Here is an 18,683-nt window from a genome sequence, read left to right as displayed (position 1 = left end):
TGTAAGGTTTCCATCATCCAAGAAAAGGGTTAAAAATCTTGGGCTCTGCCTGTCCAGAACTCCCATGGCTGCCCTGCCGGGCACCTTCTTGCTGCACCCTTGCTGCACCTCCCCTTCTCCTACGGCCACATGATATCAAATTTCAAGGTGGCACAGGCACAGGCACCAGCTCTCTCTCTCTGGGGGTGGCTGCCTGCTGCCTCTCAGTGTTCCTTCACCCTTCCATCCTGCAGGGGCCTTCACCTCCCCTCTCTGTCCAAGGCCTGGCCTACCTCACCAGGCCCCATGGCTTCCCCTCCCACACGCAGCCCACAGCCGGGCAGGCCAGGGGAGCTCTGACCTCCTTCACCCACCAGAACCAAGAGAGCTTCCCCTGGGAGTTCTCTGCTTTTAACTCCGGTGTTCTCAGAGGCGTATCCATGTCCTCAGTGGCCAATATTCAAATCTGAGCACCGACTGGTTTGACCACAGCATCCCAAAAAACTCACTTCCTTTTCAAATCAGGAGAAAAGGACATGGAATAGAATAATAACGAAAGATGTCTTAGTTTCATATTCTGCAGCTCTCTGTGGTTGCATGGCCACAGTGCTGGCCCTTTTCCATCAGAAACCACCCTTGTTTGAAATTTATCTGGCTGTTCACCTGCACAGATTTGTCTCCTGTCTTACTCTTAGAAGAGACTTGACAACTCTGTCCCAGACCAGAAGACTTTCACATTACTCTGTGATGTGTATCATCATGGAGAGATGATAAAAACAATTCACTGGTGCAGTCTTTTACAGCTTTTAGTGGTACATATATACATATTAATGTATGAGATACATAAATATGCATATACATACATACATACACACACACACAAAACTTTGGCGTTTTTAATTACAAACTGGAGTGAAACATTTGAAAACAGCGTTGTAGAACAGTTATGTATTTCTAAAGCTTTAAAGTAAAAAGAGAACACTCTTTTTAGAAAGCATGGTGCAATCACTGAAATAAATCAACTCCAAACAGCTCATATCAATGTGCATATTTTCATAGACCAATTTGTAGTATTCTAGTTGTTCAGGCAGGATACTTCCAACAGCTCATATCAGAATAAATTGATTTAAAAACTATTAAAGAGAGGGAAATTATCAGAGCATACAAAGATGAAAAAACATTTTTAGAAACTAAGTATTTAATAACTGAGTTGGATTGAAATTGAAACTAAACTACTGAAGTGACACACAGCTAATGAAAACTGATCCCTGTTAACTCTACTATTAAAGTTATTGTTGATATTCCTTAAGCTACCAAATAACAGTCTTGGTAGGTAATAGAAAGGAAAATAATTTATACAAAGTGTTATAATGGTCCCATAAAGAAACTTCCATGGGATTAGGTTGAATGTTGGTTCTTCTTCACCAGTAAGGGAATTTTTCCTGGGCAATAATCTCTCTCTTGCTCTCATTGCCTTGTGTAAATAAACCCAGTTAACATTATTTGACTGTGGTGCTCTGGATTGCACCATCCCTCTTTCCAGGCTTTCTGGACTAAGGACTGGTCTCCAAAGAAGAATTAGAATGGGAGTAAGGCAGTGGCCTCCTGTTTCAGAAGCAATATTCCCTTCTGAAGCTGTCAGAAACTGGTACCCAATGAAGGGAGCAGCAAAAGTGAGACAGCCAGGATGGGGAGCAGACTACTTTAAGTGTTTTTCAGGTTCCTCTACTGTTGTTTAAAAAAGTAAACTAAAAAAATCAAATTATTTCTATTTTATCTGTTCTTTGTTCCTATAATATTTCATTACTTGTAACAGGAAGCTTTACTGAACAGTACCTCATCGTGGTGTATTATTTCCCTTTTTCCCTTTTGTTCTAAAATCTCCTTTATTTTTCTATTAATGAACACCAACCCATCAGGAATTAAAAAAAGGCAGAAAAGTCCCCTGATGTCAGGATATAAAAGGAACAAGTAAAACCATTAAGGATAATGCAAAGAACTTTGCTTCAGAGATGCAGCATGGCCACTGCCAGCTTGGATTTGCCCTTGGAAATCTACAGCTGAGGAGAGCAGGAAAAGCAAGGGAAGAGAGGCCCCAGCACAGATGCTGCAGTGTGTCAGGCTCAATAAAATATTGCCTGGCTCCTATCAGGGTGGAAAAGTGCTCCTATCTAAATGGAAAGAATGATCAATATTCTGAGATGTATGCACTTTCTACTAAGTAATGAAACATGGGGACATTTTTTAAGATCAACTTGAATCAACTGAATCTGAGGAATGAAAATATCAACCAAAGTCTTAGCAAGAATGAACACTACATGTTTAATTTCCTGCCTCCCAGTTGAAAGGGCTTCTATGATTGTTTCATTTATATGCCAGATATTGATCTACACTGTGATTTGTCTGTATTAATTTTCTGTTAAATATCTCTCTAGACTAAAGAAACTACTATAAATGTTATATACACAAATGTGTATATATATGATCAGAGATGAAAAAATGCAAAGACTTTGGGGAGATCATATCTTTGGGAATTATTGACAAACTGAACACATTTACCACTTAACAAATAAGAATAATATTAGGGAGAACTATAAAACCCACCAGATCCTTTGAGCTCCTACCTAACTGAAATGGCCTAAATACCTCCTTTGTTTCCTAATCTGAGACCTGATATTTGGTTGACATTATTTATTGAAGTGCTCAAATATTTTTTTATTTTCACCTATTAATGCATTTATAAAGCATTTATAGCATTAAAGCATGGTTTTATTTCCAAATGGCACCCATTATGTTCCTGAGGGCATCACTGGGAAGGGAGTACAGAGATCAGGGATGTTTTAATGTACATTGAGGCACAGATTATGTCAGTCTTACTTTCTAGCATTATTAATGTCCTTTCCAAAACTAAAACGGTGTGGGCTTGTGAACAACCTGATTTCAAAGGGAGCTGAAAGGAGCTTTTGGTCTGTGAGTTTGTTCCCTCCTCAAGACAGGACACAAAGAATTCTACTTCATTTCACTCAGGAGGCCTCATCACTCATGAGGCCTCATCTTTGAAGCTTATCTGGAATTTAAATCACTTTCTCTCATCTCCAAAATCTGCCTTCTTAGGTGACACATGCAGGAATTCTGTCTGTCAGATATTTCTATTAAGAGATTTGCAACAAACTTATTTTTCACTTCGGAGGGCTCTGTCTGCAAATGGAATTTTAGTCATAAACTAAATGAAATGCTCATTTAGCACACCTCCTGAAAAAACCATTATTTGCTAGAAAACCAAGCAAATAATTTTCAGTTTATTAATAGTACTTAATCAAAAAATAAGTTTAATTAAAAAAACCAAAAGCTATGAGGGTTAATAAAAAACAAACCCTGCTATTCTTTGCCGTTACCTCTCAAATATTAATATACATGCTTTTTATTCAGTTTGCTTTCTAGAAGCCTGGCTGAAATGATAATACTCAAACGTTTAAAGGTTACATTTGAGTCAGGCATCTTGACTGCCTGCTGCTTCAAGGACTGAGACAATTGAGGGATGTGGCCACACTCCTGAAGGCTGTTTTTTCTCTATGTGAGCATCAGGATGTTGCATGAAGAAAAACAGGGCTGTCCCTGTTGAAAGCAGGATGAGACATCCTTTCCTTGCTGCTGAACAAATAAAACACTTGGTTCAGGCAGCTTTTAAGATGTTATAAAGGTACACAGAGTGGGATTAATGCAAACTTGACCCTGGAGACAAAGAAAACAGGGTAGCTGGGGCTTGTTTGCTTTAGAGGACAAACACTTGTGCTCAGCTCTAAAAACACCTCCTGAAGAGAGCTCCTGTCTCCTCCCTCTCACACAGTCCCACCTACACACATCACTCAATTTGCCAGACCAAGGGACTGAGCTCCCTTATCAATGCACATCCCACGGGAAGTTATATGCTGGCATTAATTCATTAAATAAACATCCAGATGTTGATGGCTAAGCTCTCAGCTCCCATCTGGGAAACACTGGGGCTCCCAGGCTGGGCTGCAGGCAGAAGAAAACCCACCTGGATCCTGCCTGGGGCTGCACACCTGTCCTTTGCTGGCTCTTTGAAGGCCCCCAGCACTTGGCAAATCCCTCTTCAAAGGCTCTGATCTCTGAAGGAAGTGCTGAGACTGCTTGCAAGGGCTGCTTTGAACATGCTCAGCAAAGGCAGATGCAGCTGACATGGGTGTTAAACACCTCTCACAATTTCCACATTTCGGGAGAAGCGATTTACTTGAAACGTTATTTGCTCTGTTGAAAGGGCACAGTGCAAACTGGGGATGAAAGAATCCCTGCTTTTCACACAAGTCTCACACTGAATTGAGAGGATCTTTCCAGGGAAGAGAATGGAGGGAATTCCATGGAGGGAATCTCGTGCAGCCCAGAGCTCTGGCAGGTGTGGATGCTGCAGCACCCTGAGCTGGGGGCAGCTACAGCAGCACAAAGGCACAGCAGAAATAGGTGCTCCTTCCCCATACAGATTAATCTGGGATTTACTTCTGTTCCAGCAGACAATTAGGACATAATGCAGGGAAAAGCAAATGGTATTTTGTTTTAATGCAGCTAAAAGGTGGCAATGAGTCATACTTGGCTCCCTTAATAATTTCTGTAAGGTGAAGAATGGTTGTGTGTCCATGCTGCTGTATTTATACATAGATATAAGTCAGGAAATGATACAACTCAAATATTATGCATAGTCTCTTCAGTGAAATGGGGACTGCTGGGACTTTAATTACAGAGCTGGCATTTTGCAGACAGACTGATTATGTGTTATATACCGTAGGAAGGTAATTAGTTATCAGCTGTATGTGTGACTTTGCCAAAGAATGCTGTTATTTTGTCAATATGCAGCTTGCTTCTAGTACTAATCATGATCATGTTCTTTATTCACAATTGAGCTGTCTGAAATTTTCCCAGGGAAGCACTGTTTCGCTGATTGGTAAATGGGTGCTGAAATTGCTATTTTTAGAAATGGGAGAACAGGTTCTTCAGGTAAAAAAAAACCCCAAAACAACCCTGAAAAATATGCCTTTTTAGTTTTGCCAAATAGGTCAGGTGTTAGCTTTCAAAATTGTAAATAACTTTCAAAAAAATCTGAATATTAAGGAACAAAACTTCCAACATGCTCCCCTAAAGTATGTAATAACAGACCCATACCAAGTCATATGGAAGACTTACATGACATAAAAGAACTGCAGCTGCAGAAATAAAGACAATAGGTGGATCCTTTGCCAGCTGAGAGCTGTGTATTTCTGAAACCCAAACAAATAGTCCATTTGGGCTAGGAAGTGACATTCAAGGAGAGCAACAGCAGCTCTGTCCCTATGGGAAGGAATCCAAGTGTGACATTCAGGAATGTCCCTTATTGCCTGAAAGCAACTGGACGTTTCCTGTCACCTCTGCATGCAGAGGACTATCTATGGCCTCCTATTGCACACACTCTAGAGTCATATTAATACCCTCATTTATGTTTGAATTGTAATACATTTAACTATTATCACAGTTCTCCTTCTATTTACCTTAGCTGAGCACTGGGTGCTAAGTTACTGCAAGAGTTTTCATTAAATCAGCCACATTTGGTTAAATATTGATCATACGGAATCAAAGGCTGAATTTGAAATCAGGGTCTCTGTGCTGGCCATGGAATTACAGCAAACCCTTATTTGGGAGTGCATCCAAATCCAGGGATGATGGTACAGGTGTCTCAGGGAGAGAGGGCATGAGGCCACTTAGGAAAGATTAAGAAATGCCACGCAGGCCATGTGTGCAATTACAGCAACAGTGAATTCCTCTGAACATGTCTGAGTCCACAGGTTAATTGGAGAGAACAAACTGGAAGGGAAAAGATTGAATCAGTAATGAAAGGATCACAGTAAGATAGGAAAAGAACTTAGTGAGATCCTGGGCTGTGTGACTGCTTGAAAAAATGCAGTAAAATTCTGGAGTGTCTGGAATACCATTGTCCATTTGGAAGAACACTAAACAAGGGTAGGAAAATCTGTGCAATATCAGTCTGCAGTTTTTTCTGTCTGTTTTCAAGCAGTTGTGAGTAAATTAGAAATAGGAACTTCACTGGCTTTTAAAATTTGAAGTTTTAAAATTTTAAAATTTGAAGTTTAATTATAATACCCTACCAGAACTTAGTGCAATTTCTATGGCATAGTGATGCTTATTTTGGGAAATTTTCTTGCTGATGGAGTTTTGTTATGACTTTAATATGCAATTACTTTAAAACCCCCTACAAAACATTACAGCTATCAATAATACCAAAGAATGCCAGGAACTTTCCTGAAATTATGATTCAATAAACTTGAAATTTCTAAGATTAAAGTTGCACTTTTAGTTTCATTTGAAAACAACTTCTGCTAATGGAAGATTGAAGTAAGGATCCTGCTTTTGCCTGCCTAAGAAGTTTCTATAGGGTTCACTGCCTGCTTATAAAGAATATGCAACTCTCAAGTAGAAAAAGCTTTCAAGACATGAAATTATTCATAAGGATTTCCATTTCCTAGCCAGCACCAGTACTGCTACAAAACTATAAGTGGATCCACAATTATTTGTAACCCAATCAGGTTGTAACTGCTAATGAGAGAACAGTTAATACTAAATTTTGAAGTTAGCTTGGCTCTGCCGTGCTCTGGCAAAGCTCACAGATCCAGGCACAGCTTGAAGAGCACATTTTTAATTGGTGGCATTGAACTGAAAACCTGCACAGTTACCCTGACCTTATTTAACAGCTGCTGATTCTCCTTTATCCTTGCACAGTGAATTTCCATTGGTAAGGAAGCAGAGGTTTGGAATCTCAGCCAGTGCAGATTCACACCAGTGACTTCACACTGGCTCATCAGCTCTGCAGATGCCTGGTGCAGCCCTCGGGAATTTTTTACTTTCTGCAGCACATAAACACAGTAATAGCAGCAAAGTTCAATATGGCCAATAGATATAAATTCTTCTGAAATCCCGGTGAGTGCAAAAAAGTGTTTTTTAAATCTATGTCTTAAGACAGTCAATATCTTTAGAAAAGCAGAGCTCTTTATGAAAAGTGAAATTGATCTTTCTTCAAATTCATGTAAATCACGCATTTGGTTTACCCACCACAGTCATTCCTAATACATCCCAGGAGCTCTGTAAATAAGAATATTGATTTTGATGACCTCGGGAGGTGGTGCAGTGAGAACTGACAAATCCATAGTACAGCTAAATGACTCCTGCAGTCTTAGGTGAGGAGTTGTTTATATGGCTACTTTCACATGACAAATGCCTGATATAAGTTTTATTAAACCACTAGCAACCATAATGATATATTTTTAGAATACCAGACATTACTTAGAGCTGGAAGGAACTTTAAGGGGATATATAAAGTGCGTCTTTCTCTGTGCCAAGGTTGCACAATGTACACATGCTACAATTTCAATAATATATATAAGAAAATAAAAATTTAGTGGGTAAAGTATAGAAAAGGAGGATTATTTGGTGCAAGCAAATAACAGCATTAGAAAATGCAGCTTTGAAATAAGAGCCTTTCTATTCAAGGTTCATTCATTTGTGGCGGTGACACAGGACACTTCACTGCAGTGCCAGGAAGAGTTTGCAAACTGATTTGCATGCAAGCTGTGAGCTGCTTCTGTAGCCTTGAAACTCCTAATGTGTAATACTGATTTTCACAATGGGTTTCAAAAATATGGATGGCTTAATTACAAGTTTAAATAATGAAATTGCTTAATCATGCTGACAGATAAAGCACCTGAAAAGCCTGATTATGTACAGTAGCTGCAGCATGTCTTTGTGCTGTCATGCTGTAACTTCCAGGTGGCTTACTAAATTAGATCAGTAGTTCATTCATGATGAAATAATTCTATTATAGCCCACCTTTCTTGTTCCTAAATTGCATCAAGGAAATGTGTCAGTTCAGTAACACTTGCTGACTGCAGTTAGGCAGCACCCTGTGCTTTGTTTTTAAATGTAGAACTAGAAAGCTGCTCAGTTTTGCATTTTTACATAATTTTTCACCATGTGCTTGAAAATATGCCTTCCTAGGCTTTGACATTGTCAAGAGACTACCCAGATGTTAAAGCAAATCCATGGAAAAGCACCATCATGCTTTATTCCTGAACTGCAGACATCCAGAAACCCTGGCTCTAAGGTTGGAATAAACAGTTCATGAACATGGATAAATGAATTTATATTTATTAATAACACAACCTCTTTGTCTCCTAACCTGCCTTTGCAAGGATAAAGATCAGTCCTATCTTTGTGAAATGCTTCAGACGCCACCTGAAAGCCAACCTGCTTTTCCTTTAAGCTAAATTTCCTGAGGGGCCTCAGGAAATTGCCCAAGTAATGGATCTTGAACATTTCCAAACCAGTTTCTGCAGGTGTTGTACAAATTCTGGCGCACAAGTGATAAATCACATACAGTGTAAAAGATAAATATTAGAAATAGCTGACAAATAAGAGAGTAAATGTGACTTTTCACCTTCAAATAATAGCTTGATAGGAAATTTCCATTCTAGGCTTCAAATTTCTTGAGTTCCCAGAGTAGTGTAAAACCAGGGCAATAACAGACACGTTAATCCAGCTTGTTTAGATTTATTAATAACTCCATATCAAGATTTTCACTAAGAAATTAAATTTAGTTGGAGGGTCTTCCCACAGGATGCTTTAAGAATGTCATACTTTTTATTATTTCATGGTGCTATAGACAATTTAAACTTCCTTTTATTCTATGCAGAGTTTCCTTCCTTTTCTTTTTACTGCTTTCATTGAGAAATTAGTGTCTTAGTGTCTTAAAGAATGTTTGCAACAGTTCTAACTTCCCTTGGGAATGACCATAACTACATATGGGAAAACAGCTGTCCATGTAAGACCCCAAGGACAGCACATATCAGGAGTCATTTTCAGAAGGGTCAACCCAGCTCATTTAAAGTAGCTGAAAGTCCCACACCAGTGCAATAAAGCTGTAATAAAACAGGTCAGAAAATTGCAAAATGTAGAACAGAAATATGCAGGAAAATGTCCAAAAATTTCAAGCAAAAGCAAGTAGAGAAATGATAAAATATTGAGCTTGGTTGATCCTTAAGGTCATAGAAGTTTTACAGAAGCACAGAGCAGTCACTGCATTTCACACTGGGCTGTGCTGCAGAAATCAGAAATGCACAAAGGCACACCAGTTTTTAGGGAATACTTCAGAGTGCCTCAAGAGGAATCCTGTATGTCATAAAGCAAATTCTGGACAGCCACTGTGAGTGGTTTGTGAAGATTTTGTTGTTATCAGTGATAGAGCAGTTGCATTAAAAACTTATATTAAACAAGCTTTTTTCGGTTGGGATCTCAAAGAATATTTTCACCATTTATCATCACTGGTGACTCATCCTTGTGCTACCAAAAACTGTTTTCAAGCAAGACACTGAATAAATATTTGTCAAAATAGCATTCAAAGATGGAAAGTAGCAATAAAGTGTGTGAGAATAGACAGGGCTGTAATGGAAGGCACTTAAGGTGCCAGGAATGCCACAAAGACTTCTTTAAATCCTGGCATTATTTAATCTCTGTTGCAGAATTAGTCATTCATTTATCATTTCTCTCTGACTGGCTCTGTAGGCAAACACCTCACTGATTTGTTTCTGCAGTTTTATTAAAGCTGTATGCAATAAGCAGTGCAGGCCTGCATACTAATTTCTAAAGTAAGTGTTTAAGAGCATAAGAAACTCTTCTGAGCTTCAAGTAATAAACTCCATCATAAAGAAAAAAGATGACTTCAAATAGAGCATCGTGTTGGAAAGGATGGGACTGCTAAGACCGATGGCTTTTACCTAGAGATTAGATTTCATGCATAGAAATGATGGAAATTTGCACAAAAACCAATTCTAAACAACGGCTAACAATCCAGCAAAAAAAGAACAACTTCCAGGCGTAAATCCTATTGTTTGATGGAAATATCCAATTTAACTATATTAAAAAAAAAAAAAGAGTTCAAATACCAAATCAATTTCACTTTACCTTCTTATCATGTAACAAATTCGTTCGAAAGTCAGTTCCTGCTGTAACATGTCCTTGAGCAGGTGCTGATGTTAAAAAGGAGCTGGGAGTGAAGCACTTGAGTGCCATGGCCCCTGGTGTGTGTGAGGCCATGGAAGGGGTGAAGTGCAAACCAAAGCCTTGCCTTGATCCTTCAGCAGCCCTGTGCCCACACTGACAAAATCACCACACTTAGGCTTATCCAAACCATCTCCTGTAGCTCCTGTTAGAAAAGGAACTGGTTTGGGGGTTTTTCACAATGAAAAGCACTGCAGGTTAATGCTGGATTATTCAAACAATTTATCTCATCTTAGTAGAGGAACAGTACTTTCTTAATGTTTATCTGGTTTTTGCTGACTTAGAATGACTCCACATCATGCACTAGATTCCCTGTTTTTAATGGGATCAACATAAATTTTGCCTATGGGGTGAAGGCTGTTTGCAAAATGATAAGATCCTGAAAATAATGCTGCACTGTGAATAAAGTACATGAAAAAATTGCTCATCTCTGGCTCAGATACCTTCTCCCACTAAAAAAAGTGTTGTTATCCTGTTGATTTAGGAGAAGAAAAAATACCTTTTGGCTGTCCTCATATTTGTATGAAAAGTGTCATACCTGTTCAGAACAGTGTGAAATACACCATCCTGTTTAGTGTTATGTATTCCACTGTCACCAAAGGCTTGAGTGACTTGGTTAATCATTCAAACTGCAATTCTGGTTTGGTTCACAGCTTTCTAAGCAAGTCAAAGAAACAGATTTAATATTTTATATGTTATTCTTAGATGTCCCAAATGCATATTTAGCTGCCTAACTCATTCATTTAAAATAACACCTATGTTCATTTGAGATAATTAGATAATAATGTAGATGCCTTTTAGTGACTTTGGTAACAAAACTTTTTGTTTTGTTAAGAGTAATTTCTGTCCTTTTTGTAACAAGTTCTTGGGTTTAAAAAGCGTCCAATACTTCAAGTATGAGAAAAGTAATTACATAAATGCTGACAAACACATCATGATATTTATTCAATTTAAACTTTTGAACGGGAAATTCAGGAAAAAGGTCATGATCCTGAAACAAAGGAAACACCTGGGCTTACAAAGAAATGGAAATAAAATGAAGGAACCTCCTCTACCTGGGCATCTATTGCAGTTTTTATTACCAATGTTACAGACCTGACACTGATTTTCTTTAACATTGCTCTTTCCATACCTTTTCTCCCAGATTACTGCTAATGGATTCTCTCACAACTAAGACACTTAATTTGCACAAGGATGACAGGGGGGAAAATCCCAAACTATCCATACTTCTTTCTTCCCATGTTTCTTATAAATAATAAGGACACCCTCAGCAAAAAGTCTGATAGCTCTGATTATCAGCACCTTTTGCAGGTCACTAATACAGGCACGTCTGCCCAGGGCTGTGGCACTCTCAGGTCATGGAGAAGTGCAGTAAGTGAAAAATCCATCTAGCAAAGGCCATTAATGGAACAAATAGGGACAAATAAACTGAAAGCCATAATGGAAATAAATCCTTAGGTTTATGAACTGACTTAAAGACACAATATTCCCAGAGCTGGCCTGGCAGATACTGTCATTTGGAGTTTCCCCACACTGCTTGTGCAAGGCTGTCACGGTGTTGAGAGGCTGCAGATGCACTGCTCAGGTGCAGCTGTGTAAAATGTTCCGTGGATCCCTTTATCCAGACAAGGACAGAGCCTGCAGCTAAGGTGTATGCCAAACTCACCCAGCACAGAAATGAGATCTAGACAATTAAATTAAACCTAGTCAGTGCCCTGAAAGAATGAGGAGTCTCATGGAGTAGATAGAGCCCAGAGCAGCTGGTATCATAAATTTTACTGTTCTGCAGTGAGAGTGATAAATGATTTCGCCAGTTCAAGCTTCACCCTCTTCCAAGGTCACTGGGTATCTCTCAGCAAAAACAATCTCTGGATTGTTGCGTTCATAAAGTGAGCTCAGCAATAAAGTGCTGTGCCACATTTTCCTCTGCTCTGGCTGTGGCTGGGACCAAGCCCTGGAGGCTCTTGCAGATTAATTTCTGCCCTGTGCTGTCTGCAGAGCCCTGGCCCACAGGGCAGGTGGGGAACAGGGACAGCAGCTGGGCACAGCTCCATTCCCAGGCTTTTCTTAGCAAAACAACAACAGCAGCAGGGAATCAGAGGGTTTGCCACTGCAGAATGATCTGTTTTGAAGGTGAGATTTCCAGAGGTATGTCAGTGTCGAAATATGCAAATAATCAAATTAATCTACTCCTGGAAGTCTAGTCCAGCTTTTTTTCATATTGAGTAGGACCCTAGTTTTATGATGTGGTTTTAAAATATCCTGGGCTTTCTAAGATATACCACTCTGGGTATACAGTTAGAAGAAGGCATCAATTTACTACATTATAGTGACAATTTCTCACTGCCTTGTCTTTAAAACCATGCAAGTTCCTTCCTGGCCCATTATTCACATATGTTTTATTTTCAGTTTCTTTTAATTTACTCTACCATATAGGCCAGATGAAGCATGAAGAAGAGATAAAGCAGCAATTTTTATGAGGTCCCTTCATGACAAAACTTACAACAGTATCACCTTGACAATATAAATCCATCTTCATGGAAGTCTGGGCACACAACCCATAACAAACTTTATTTATACTTTAATCTTACTTTCTTTTTCATCTATAAACAATAGCTGAAAATATACTGTGGAAATCAATTGACAGCAGCCGAATGAAAGGCAATTAATCAAGTGACCTAAAAAATATTTTCTGTCTCTAGTTTACATCATGTAGGAGTTTTCAGTAGTAGTTAGGAAAGTTCATGGCCAAGTTACAAGAGTCACACACAAATTTAATTTATTGAGAGGACACTGGTTCTCTCTCATTTTAAGGATATAAAAGTTGACTGCACTCAATTTTCAAAATCAAAATACTTCCCAAAACCTTGCATTATCATTAATTAGATGCTTAGTACTGAGCTTAGAAATACAACTCCATCTTCAGCACTCACAACAGCCTTATCTGAGATGATACCAGTTACTCCTGACTTGCAATATTCAATATGATTTAATTTCAATTTATTTTGTGACACTAAGATTTCCTATTGAGTACAGCACAAACTGATTCCAGACTGGTTAGTGTTAAATGCAAAGCGAGTGCCATGACCACCACAGGCCTTCTTACCACACTCATCTGATAACCACGATGGAGATCTCATTTTTATATACCTTTACAAGGCAAATTAGAAAAGTAAACATTCCTATGGCTACATTTTCCATAGCATACTTTGGACTCAAAGATAAGAAGAAATTTACTTTGAAAAAATAGTACTTTCTGAAGTCTGTCTTCTTTCACCCAAATGATGCTTATCCTACCTAGAATGAACAAACCTATGAAAGGCAACTCTTATCTCTTTAATAATAATTTTCTTGCAATATACACTTAATAATAAGGCAAAATTACATACAGCACAGCAGATAAAAGAAAAGGTCTGCAGATAGGATTTACAATATAATAGAAGTGCCTTTCTGTGTATCAGCATACTCTTTAGCAAAAAGGTTTCCATCACTCCCATTGTGCAGATTTTATATATAAATAAAAATAAAGCAGATTTTTTTTAAAATTATAAATGGAAAACATTTAGGGAACTATATGCAATGTCACATCTCTCTCCACTGCCAAAGGATATAAAGCTCTATACCATTTAAAGTGGCCCAGTTAAAATAAACAACAAAAAACTAGTCATAAAATGACTTGACAAAGTTAACTTATTTGTCTCTTTTTATGTGGATCCTAAATGGAGTTGAAACACTTGCAAGTTGCAGTGTAATTCCGAGAGATTCCGGACAGACTCTGGACAGCTGCTGTGGGATCTGGGTGGTTCCATGTGCTGCCTAAAGGCCAGAGGAGGAGGAAGGGTCCTTGTTGGGAGGGATGAAAGTTTGACAAGAAAGTCTCACAGATACGTGTGCTTAGCAGAAAGATTTTTAAATTTAGAGTCTGATGAAGGAATAGAGATGGAAGCAAGTTTTGATATAGAAGAAAATAATTGCTGAGCCAGTCTTACTGGATAACCAAGGAGGCAAAGGGTGTGTTAGTTAGGAGGGGTTTTTATGACAGAACAAAGGATAAACCCACCTCAAACAAGATGTTTTTACCAAGCAGAAAAAGAGCACAGGCAAACAAACAAGCCTGCCGATGTGGCAAGTAGAAAAAAGGTCTCAGAATTTTCCACTGCAAGAAAACTGAATAACGACTTCTAGCTTAAACTGTAACATACTAACTTTGAGTGATTGGAGAACAGTAACGTGAATATGGTAATTACAGTAGTTATGATAGGCTATAGGTAATAGTTAAGGTATAGATTGGTTCTACTGTATTAAGATGCTCAGCAAAGAAAAGTATATAATGCATTGTAACCAAAACCAAAGGGTCTCCAGGCCTGCCTGCAGCTGGAGCTGACAGCTGTGGGCACAGCTCTGTCACCCACAACCCTGGGCTGCTGTAACCTCTTGGATGGAACAAACTGCATTTTGGAGAGCCACCTGGAGTCCCACATCTCTCATTTAGGCTGTTACAGTTGCACTCAACGTTGGGCACCATCAGTAAGAGCCTGATTTAGGGGTGCAGGACTCCAGGCGTGCCTGCAGCTGGAGCTGACAGCTGTAGGCACAGCTCTGTCGCCCACCACCCCAGATTGCTGTAATGTCTTGGATGTAATAAATTGCATTTTGGAGAGCTGCCTGGAGTCCCGCATCCCTCATTTTGGCTCTTAGAGGTCCTGGATGACCTCGGGAAGCAGGAGGGGGGTACCTGGTCGAGCTTCCAGTGGAACTCGGCGGGGCGGAAGGTGTCGGCCTGGTCGAAGTCCTTGCGCAGCAGGAACACGAGGCGGCAGTTGTGCACGTAGAGCGCGTAGTGGTGCCGGTTCATCTCTGCGGGGACACACAGCCCTTGGTGCCTCACACACCAACAGCACCCAGACACAGCACAGAAACCCCACAGAACTGAGCTTTTTCATGGATTAGTAGGACTCTTCTTGAATTGTGTCGTATCAGCTTTGTTCATGGAATCATCCTGCCCTAGCTAATAAATGAAATCCAAATGCGTATTTTGTCAAACTTGTTTCAGTGAAGAATTAGAAGTGTTTAAATCTAAATAATGAAAAAGAATTAAACATAATTTAGTTATGCTATCAGTCAATTCCTGTGAAATCTCTAGCTGTGTTATCCCAGCTGTGTTTGAAATTTATGTCCTTCAGTAAGCTCTTAAGGCAGCAATGCTTGGAGTGGCACCATCTGAGATTAGTTTTTTCTAAGGCCAAATTAAATGAGGAGACATGGCAACACTCTACTGCTGTTGATATCCCCTTTGCATAACATTTTTTCCATACACAGACTCACCTGTCTTGTCAGAGTTGCAAAGAATAGTTTCCTTCTCAGCTCTTAATCCAGGACTAGGTCCATGTTTCATCCACAGAGTGATGGTGAATTGATCAGTTAAATTTTTTGGGACTATTCCATCTGGAATTTTGGCTCCTTGCTTTCCATCAAATTTAAAAATCATGTCATTGCTATCCATGAGGAGCCCAGCTGTCCAGTTGGTTGTTGTACTGGGAGATGGTAACAGGTCAATGGCACCTGAGGAAGCTCCTGCAAATCACACAATAAATAACACAATGAGAGACCAGTGAAAAAGCTGTGAAGATTAATATAGGCTAGGGTTCTGATTCACACTCTTTAGACTACTTTACTACCCAAATGGTCCTACCAGCCTCAATGCCAAATCACTGAAACATTATAAAATACCAACCATCATGAGCCAGCAAGAGTTTTCTAGATTAAATGTTCTGCACAGAAAACTATAGAAAATAATGTAAAGTTCTCTTTCTCAGAAATGTTAATTATTTTCTGAAATTTATTAATGACATTTCTTCAGCTATTTCAAGGTCTGCTAAGTCAAAACAAATTTTCTGCATTTATCTTCCCTCCCTGACAGCAGGAAGGTTTGTGGGGACGATGTGCTGTAACATACAGCACAGTGGGCATGATTGCAGGACAGCCCCACAGTGTCCAGCAGCCAGCCATGGATATCCCCAATAATCCTGGCAGGAATGTCCATTCACAGTGGGGGGATTCATCCCAACCAGATAATATCACTCCAGTGCTGCTTTCTGGCACATATTTGATGGTTGGAGCTCTGGGTGTTCTTTAATGAGAGACGGAGATGGAAAACACCGCGGTACCAAGATCTGATAAAACAGCACAGTTCTTCACAGCTCTGTGTTTGCTTACAGCTTAACAGCTGCCAGGCACTATGAAAACCATGCAAGGAGCTACCCAGAGCAGGGACCTACTGGTGAAAGACAGCCTGGAGCAGGAAATACGATTCCAAGAGTAAAAAGCATGAACAATCTTTGTATTCCTATTGCTGCTTTGTCAAGTAACAATATGGTGAGCAAACTGTGATGGCATAAAAGTCCCCTGCTAAGGTGTTCTGCCCTCCTTCACCATCCAAGAAGAGATAAAAGAACCCAAATCTCTGCAGGAGTGCAAAAAAATTTAAGCCAAAAGTGTGTAGAATTGTTTCATAGAGGCTTTTAAAAATGTATTATAGCAATGATTTGGAAATATTTATCTTATTCTGTAATTGAATGTCTTGGGTTCTTCTCCAAAATTTACTACTGTAAAATGAGGCTATTTTGAAGTGATATTTTGAATATCAAACCTAAAACCTACATATTCATAGTTGGAACGTGGAGAAAAAGTGTATTTATTTTACAAACTGTAATTCTGGATAATACAGGACACTGAATTTTGTGTAACCAGCACCAAGCTCAACAGGTTCTACTTTATCTCCCTATATTTGCATGGAGATTTATGGCTAAGTTTGGAATCTCATCCTGTAACGTGTTTTAATCCTGTCCCAAGAAAAATCATTGGATTATGTACTTGGGAGATTTTGCTGGAATAAACCATGCTTTTCCTATCCTAGTAAATCCAACCAGAGTGCTCAGCCATGTACAGAAACAGACCTGGAACAATGCAAAGAGCCAGGATCTCTTTGGAGGTGTTCCCAGAAGAGCCTTGCCATGGGATCAGTGCTCTTCCACAATGTAGTGCCTGATGCCCTTTTCTCCCGAAATGCTTCCAGAACGATGTAGGAACTGTTGCATGAAGCTCATTTTTGAGCTAAGACCCCTAAGGCACCTCTTGCATATGCAAGTGCTTATTTTCACAAGTGATTTATTTATTTTTGATTTGGCCCCACCTCATCTCCCAATCCTGCACACTTGGGCTCCAAACTTTGTGCCAGGATAAGCACACAGTGATGCTGCTCACTGAGCTGGACCAGACTGCTGGCTTAGCTGGAAACAAATGATCCAAATGACACCCAGCTCAAACTCTTCTTTGTGATCAGAACAACTTTGGGCCTCTTGCAATGCTGCACCACCCAGGATAATGGACAGGGCAGGATTGTGGCTGGAGCAGGGCCTTGAGGCTGACAGCGTTTCCCTGCCTCAGTTTCCCATCTGCCACATGGGAGAATTAGGAATCCCATTATTTTCTATTTTATCTACACTCAGAGGGAAAGGAGACAGCACCAGAGCCGTTTTTCCACTATATTTGAGGCTCCTTACCCTGTATTTATTTTAGTGTGATTTTTTCTGATATGTTTTTGCAGTCTAAGTGGTGTCTTTTAGACAGTCTGTACTTTTTATTACTGTCAGGTAACAAGGTGAAAGAATGCTTTCTAAAATGCTTTGCGGCACAACACTAACAGTTCCTTGCCTTTAAAATGACTCAAGTGTAATTCAATCATTTAAGCTGCCCACCTTGACTGTCCAAGGGATGCAAATCTCTGGGTTATTGAAAAGCAGACTTGTACCTTCCTTCATATAAAAAATGAGTTTTAATTTGCCCTCCTTAACATCCTTCTTCTCCAGATTTCCAACAGATAAATGAAGAAATGAGCACAGGATTTATAAACTGGATCTTTACTTTTACAGAGAGAGCCTTGCATTTTACGTGGTGTAGAGCTGTATGAGTGCTCAGTTCTGCACACTCTGCAATCACATCATGCTTCACTGTATAAAAAAATTCAGGGTTTTCAGCATTTCAAAGGATTTTATCATCCAAATATTAGTTGCAATAAGGTAACTTCTGGGAGAAAATGGATTTCCAGAAATAATTTAAGTGGCCTTCATAAGACTTCTCTCTACATTAAGGATGGTAAAAATTACTAAGTAGCAAAGTGCAGGCCAGGCTAAATGCAATTCTCATGTAAAGCACATTGTCACTTACAGCCTTTCCATCAAAGTCCTGTTACAAGTTTCTACCATGTCTGCTTGCTATGAAGATATGAAAAACCTGGACCAAAAGAAAAATCCTTTCAGCGGTGAGAATTTCTCCCCTATTTACATACACACTTATATTCTTGTTTTCTCAAGTGTTTTCCATTCTCTTCCTTCACAGATGAGGAGAGCTGAAGTTCAGCAGGGGTGTCTGTACCCTGCTCAGAGCCACCACAATGGCCCTGCAGACCCAAGAATTGCCTGTAATTCTCTTTTCTACTCCAGTGTCAGCAGGTGAGGCAGTCAAGCCACACTCTGCAAACTGAGTTTGTAAAACCTTCCTCGACTAAGGACTTTTACACCACCTGAAGGTAT

General features: G+C 39.5%; 1 protein-coding gene across 2 annotated transcripts in view; it reads right to left on the bottom strand.

The window, feature by feature from the left end:
• CLSTN2 (calsyntenin 2) overlaps nucleotides 1-18,683 on the bottom strand; it is a 303,869-nt gene that overhangs the window by 37,954 nt on the left and 247,232 nt on the right. For both annotated transcript variants that reach the window (XM_064721578.1, XM_064721579.1), the window contains exons 7-8: nucleotides 15,418-15,666; nucleotides 14,828-14,949 (exon numbers count right to left, since the gene is read on the bottom strand). In XM_064721578.1, the coding sequence (XP_064577648.1) occupies nucleotides 14,828-14,949; nucleotides 15,418-15,666 (371 nt within the window). The remainder of the gene's footprint in view (nucleotides 1-14,827; nucleotides 14,950-15,417; nucleotides 15,667-18,683) is intronic.

Source organism: Zonotrichia leucophrys, chromosome 9 (genome assembly GCF_028769735.1).
Source record: "Zonotrichia leucophrys gambelii isolate GWCS_2022_RI chromosome 9, RI_Zleu_2.0, whole genome shotgun sequence".
In the NCBI taxonomy this organism is placed as follows: Eukaryota; Metazoa; Chordata; class Aves; order Passeriformes; family Passerellidae; genus Zonotrichia; species Zonotrichia leucophrys.
This window is presented reverse-complemented; position numbering and strand designations above follow the sequence as displayed.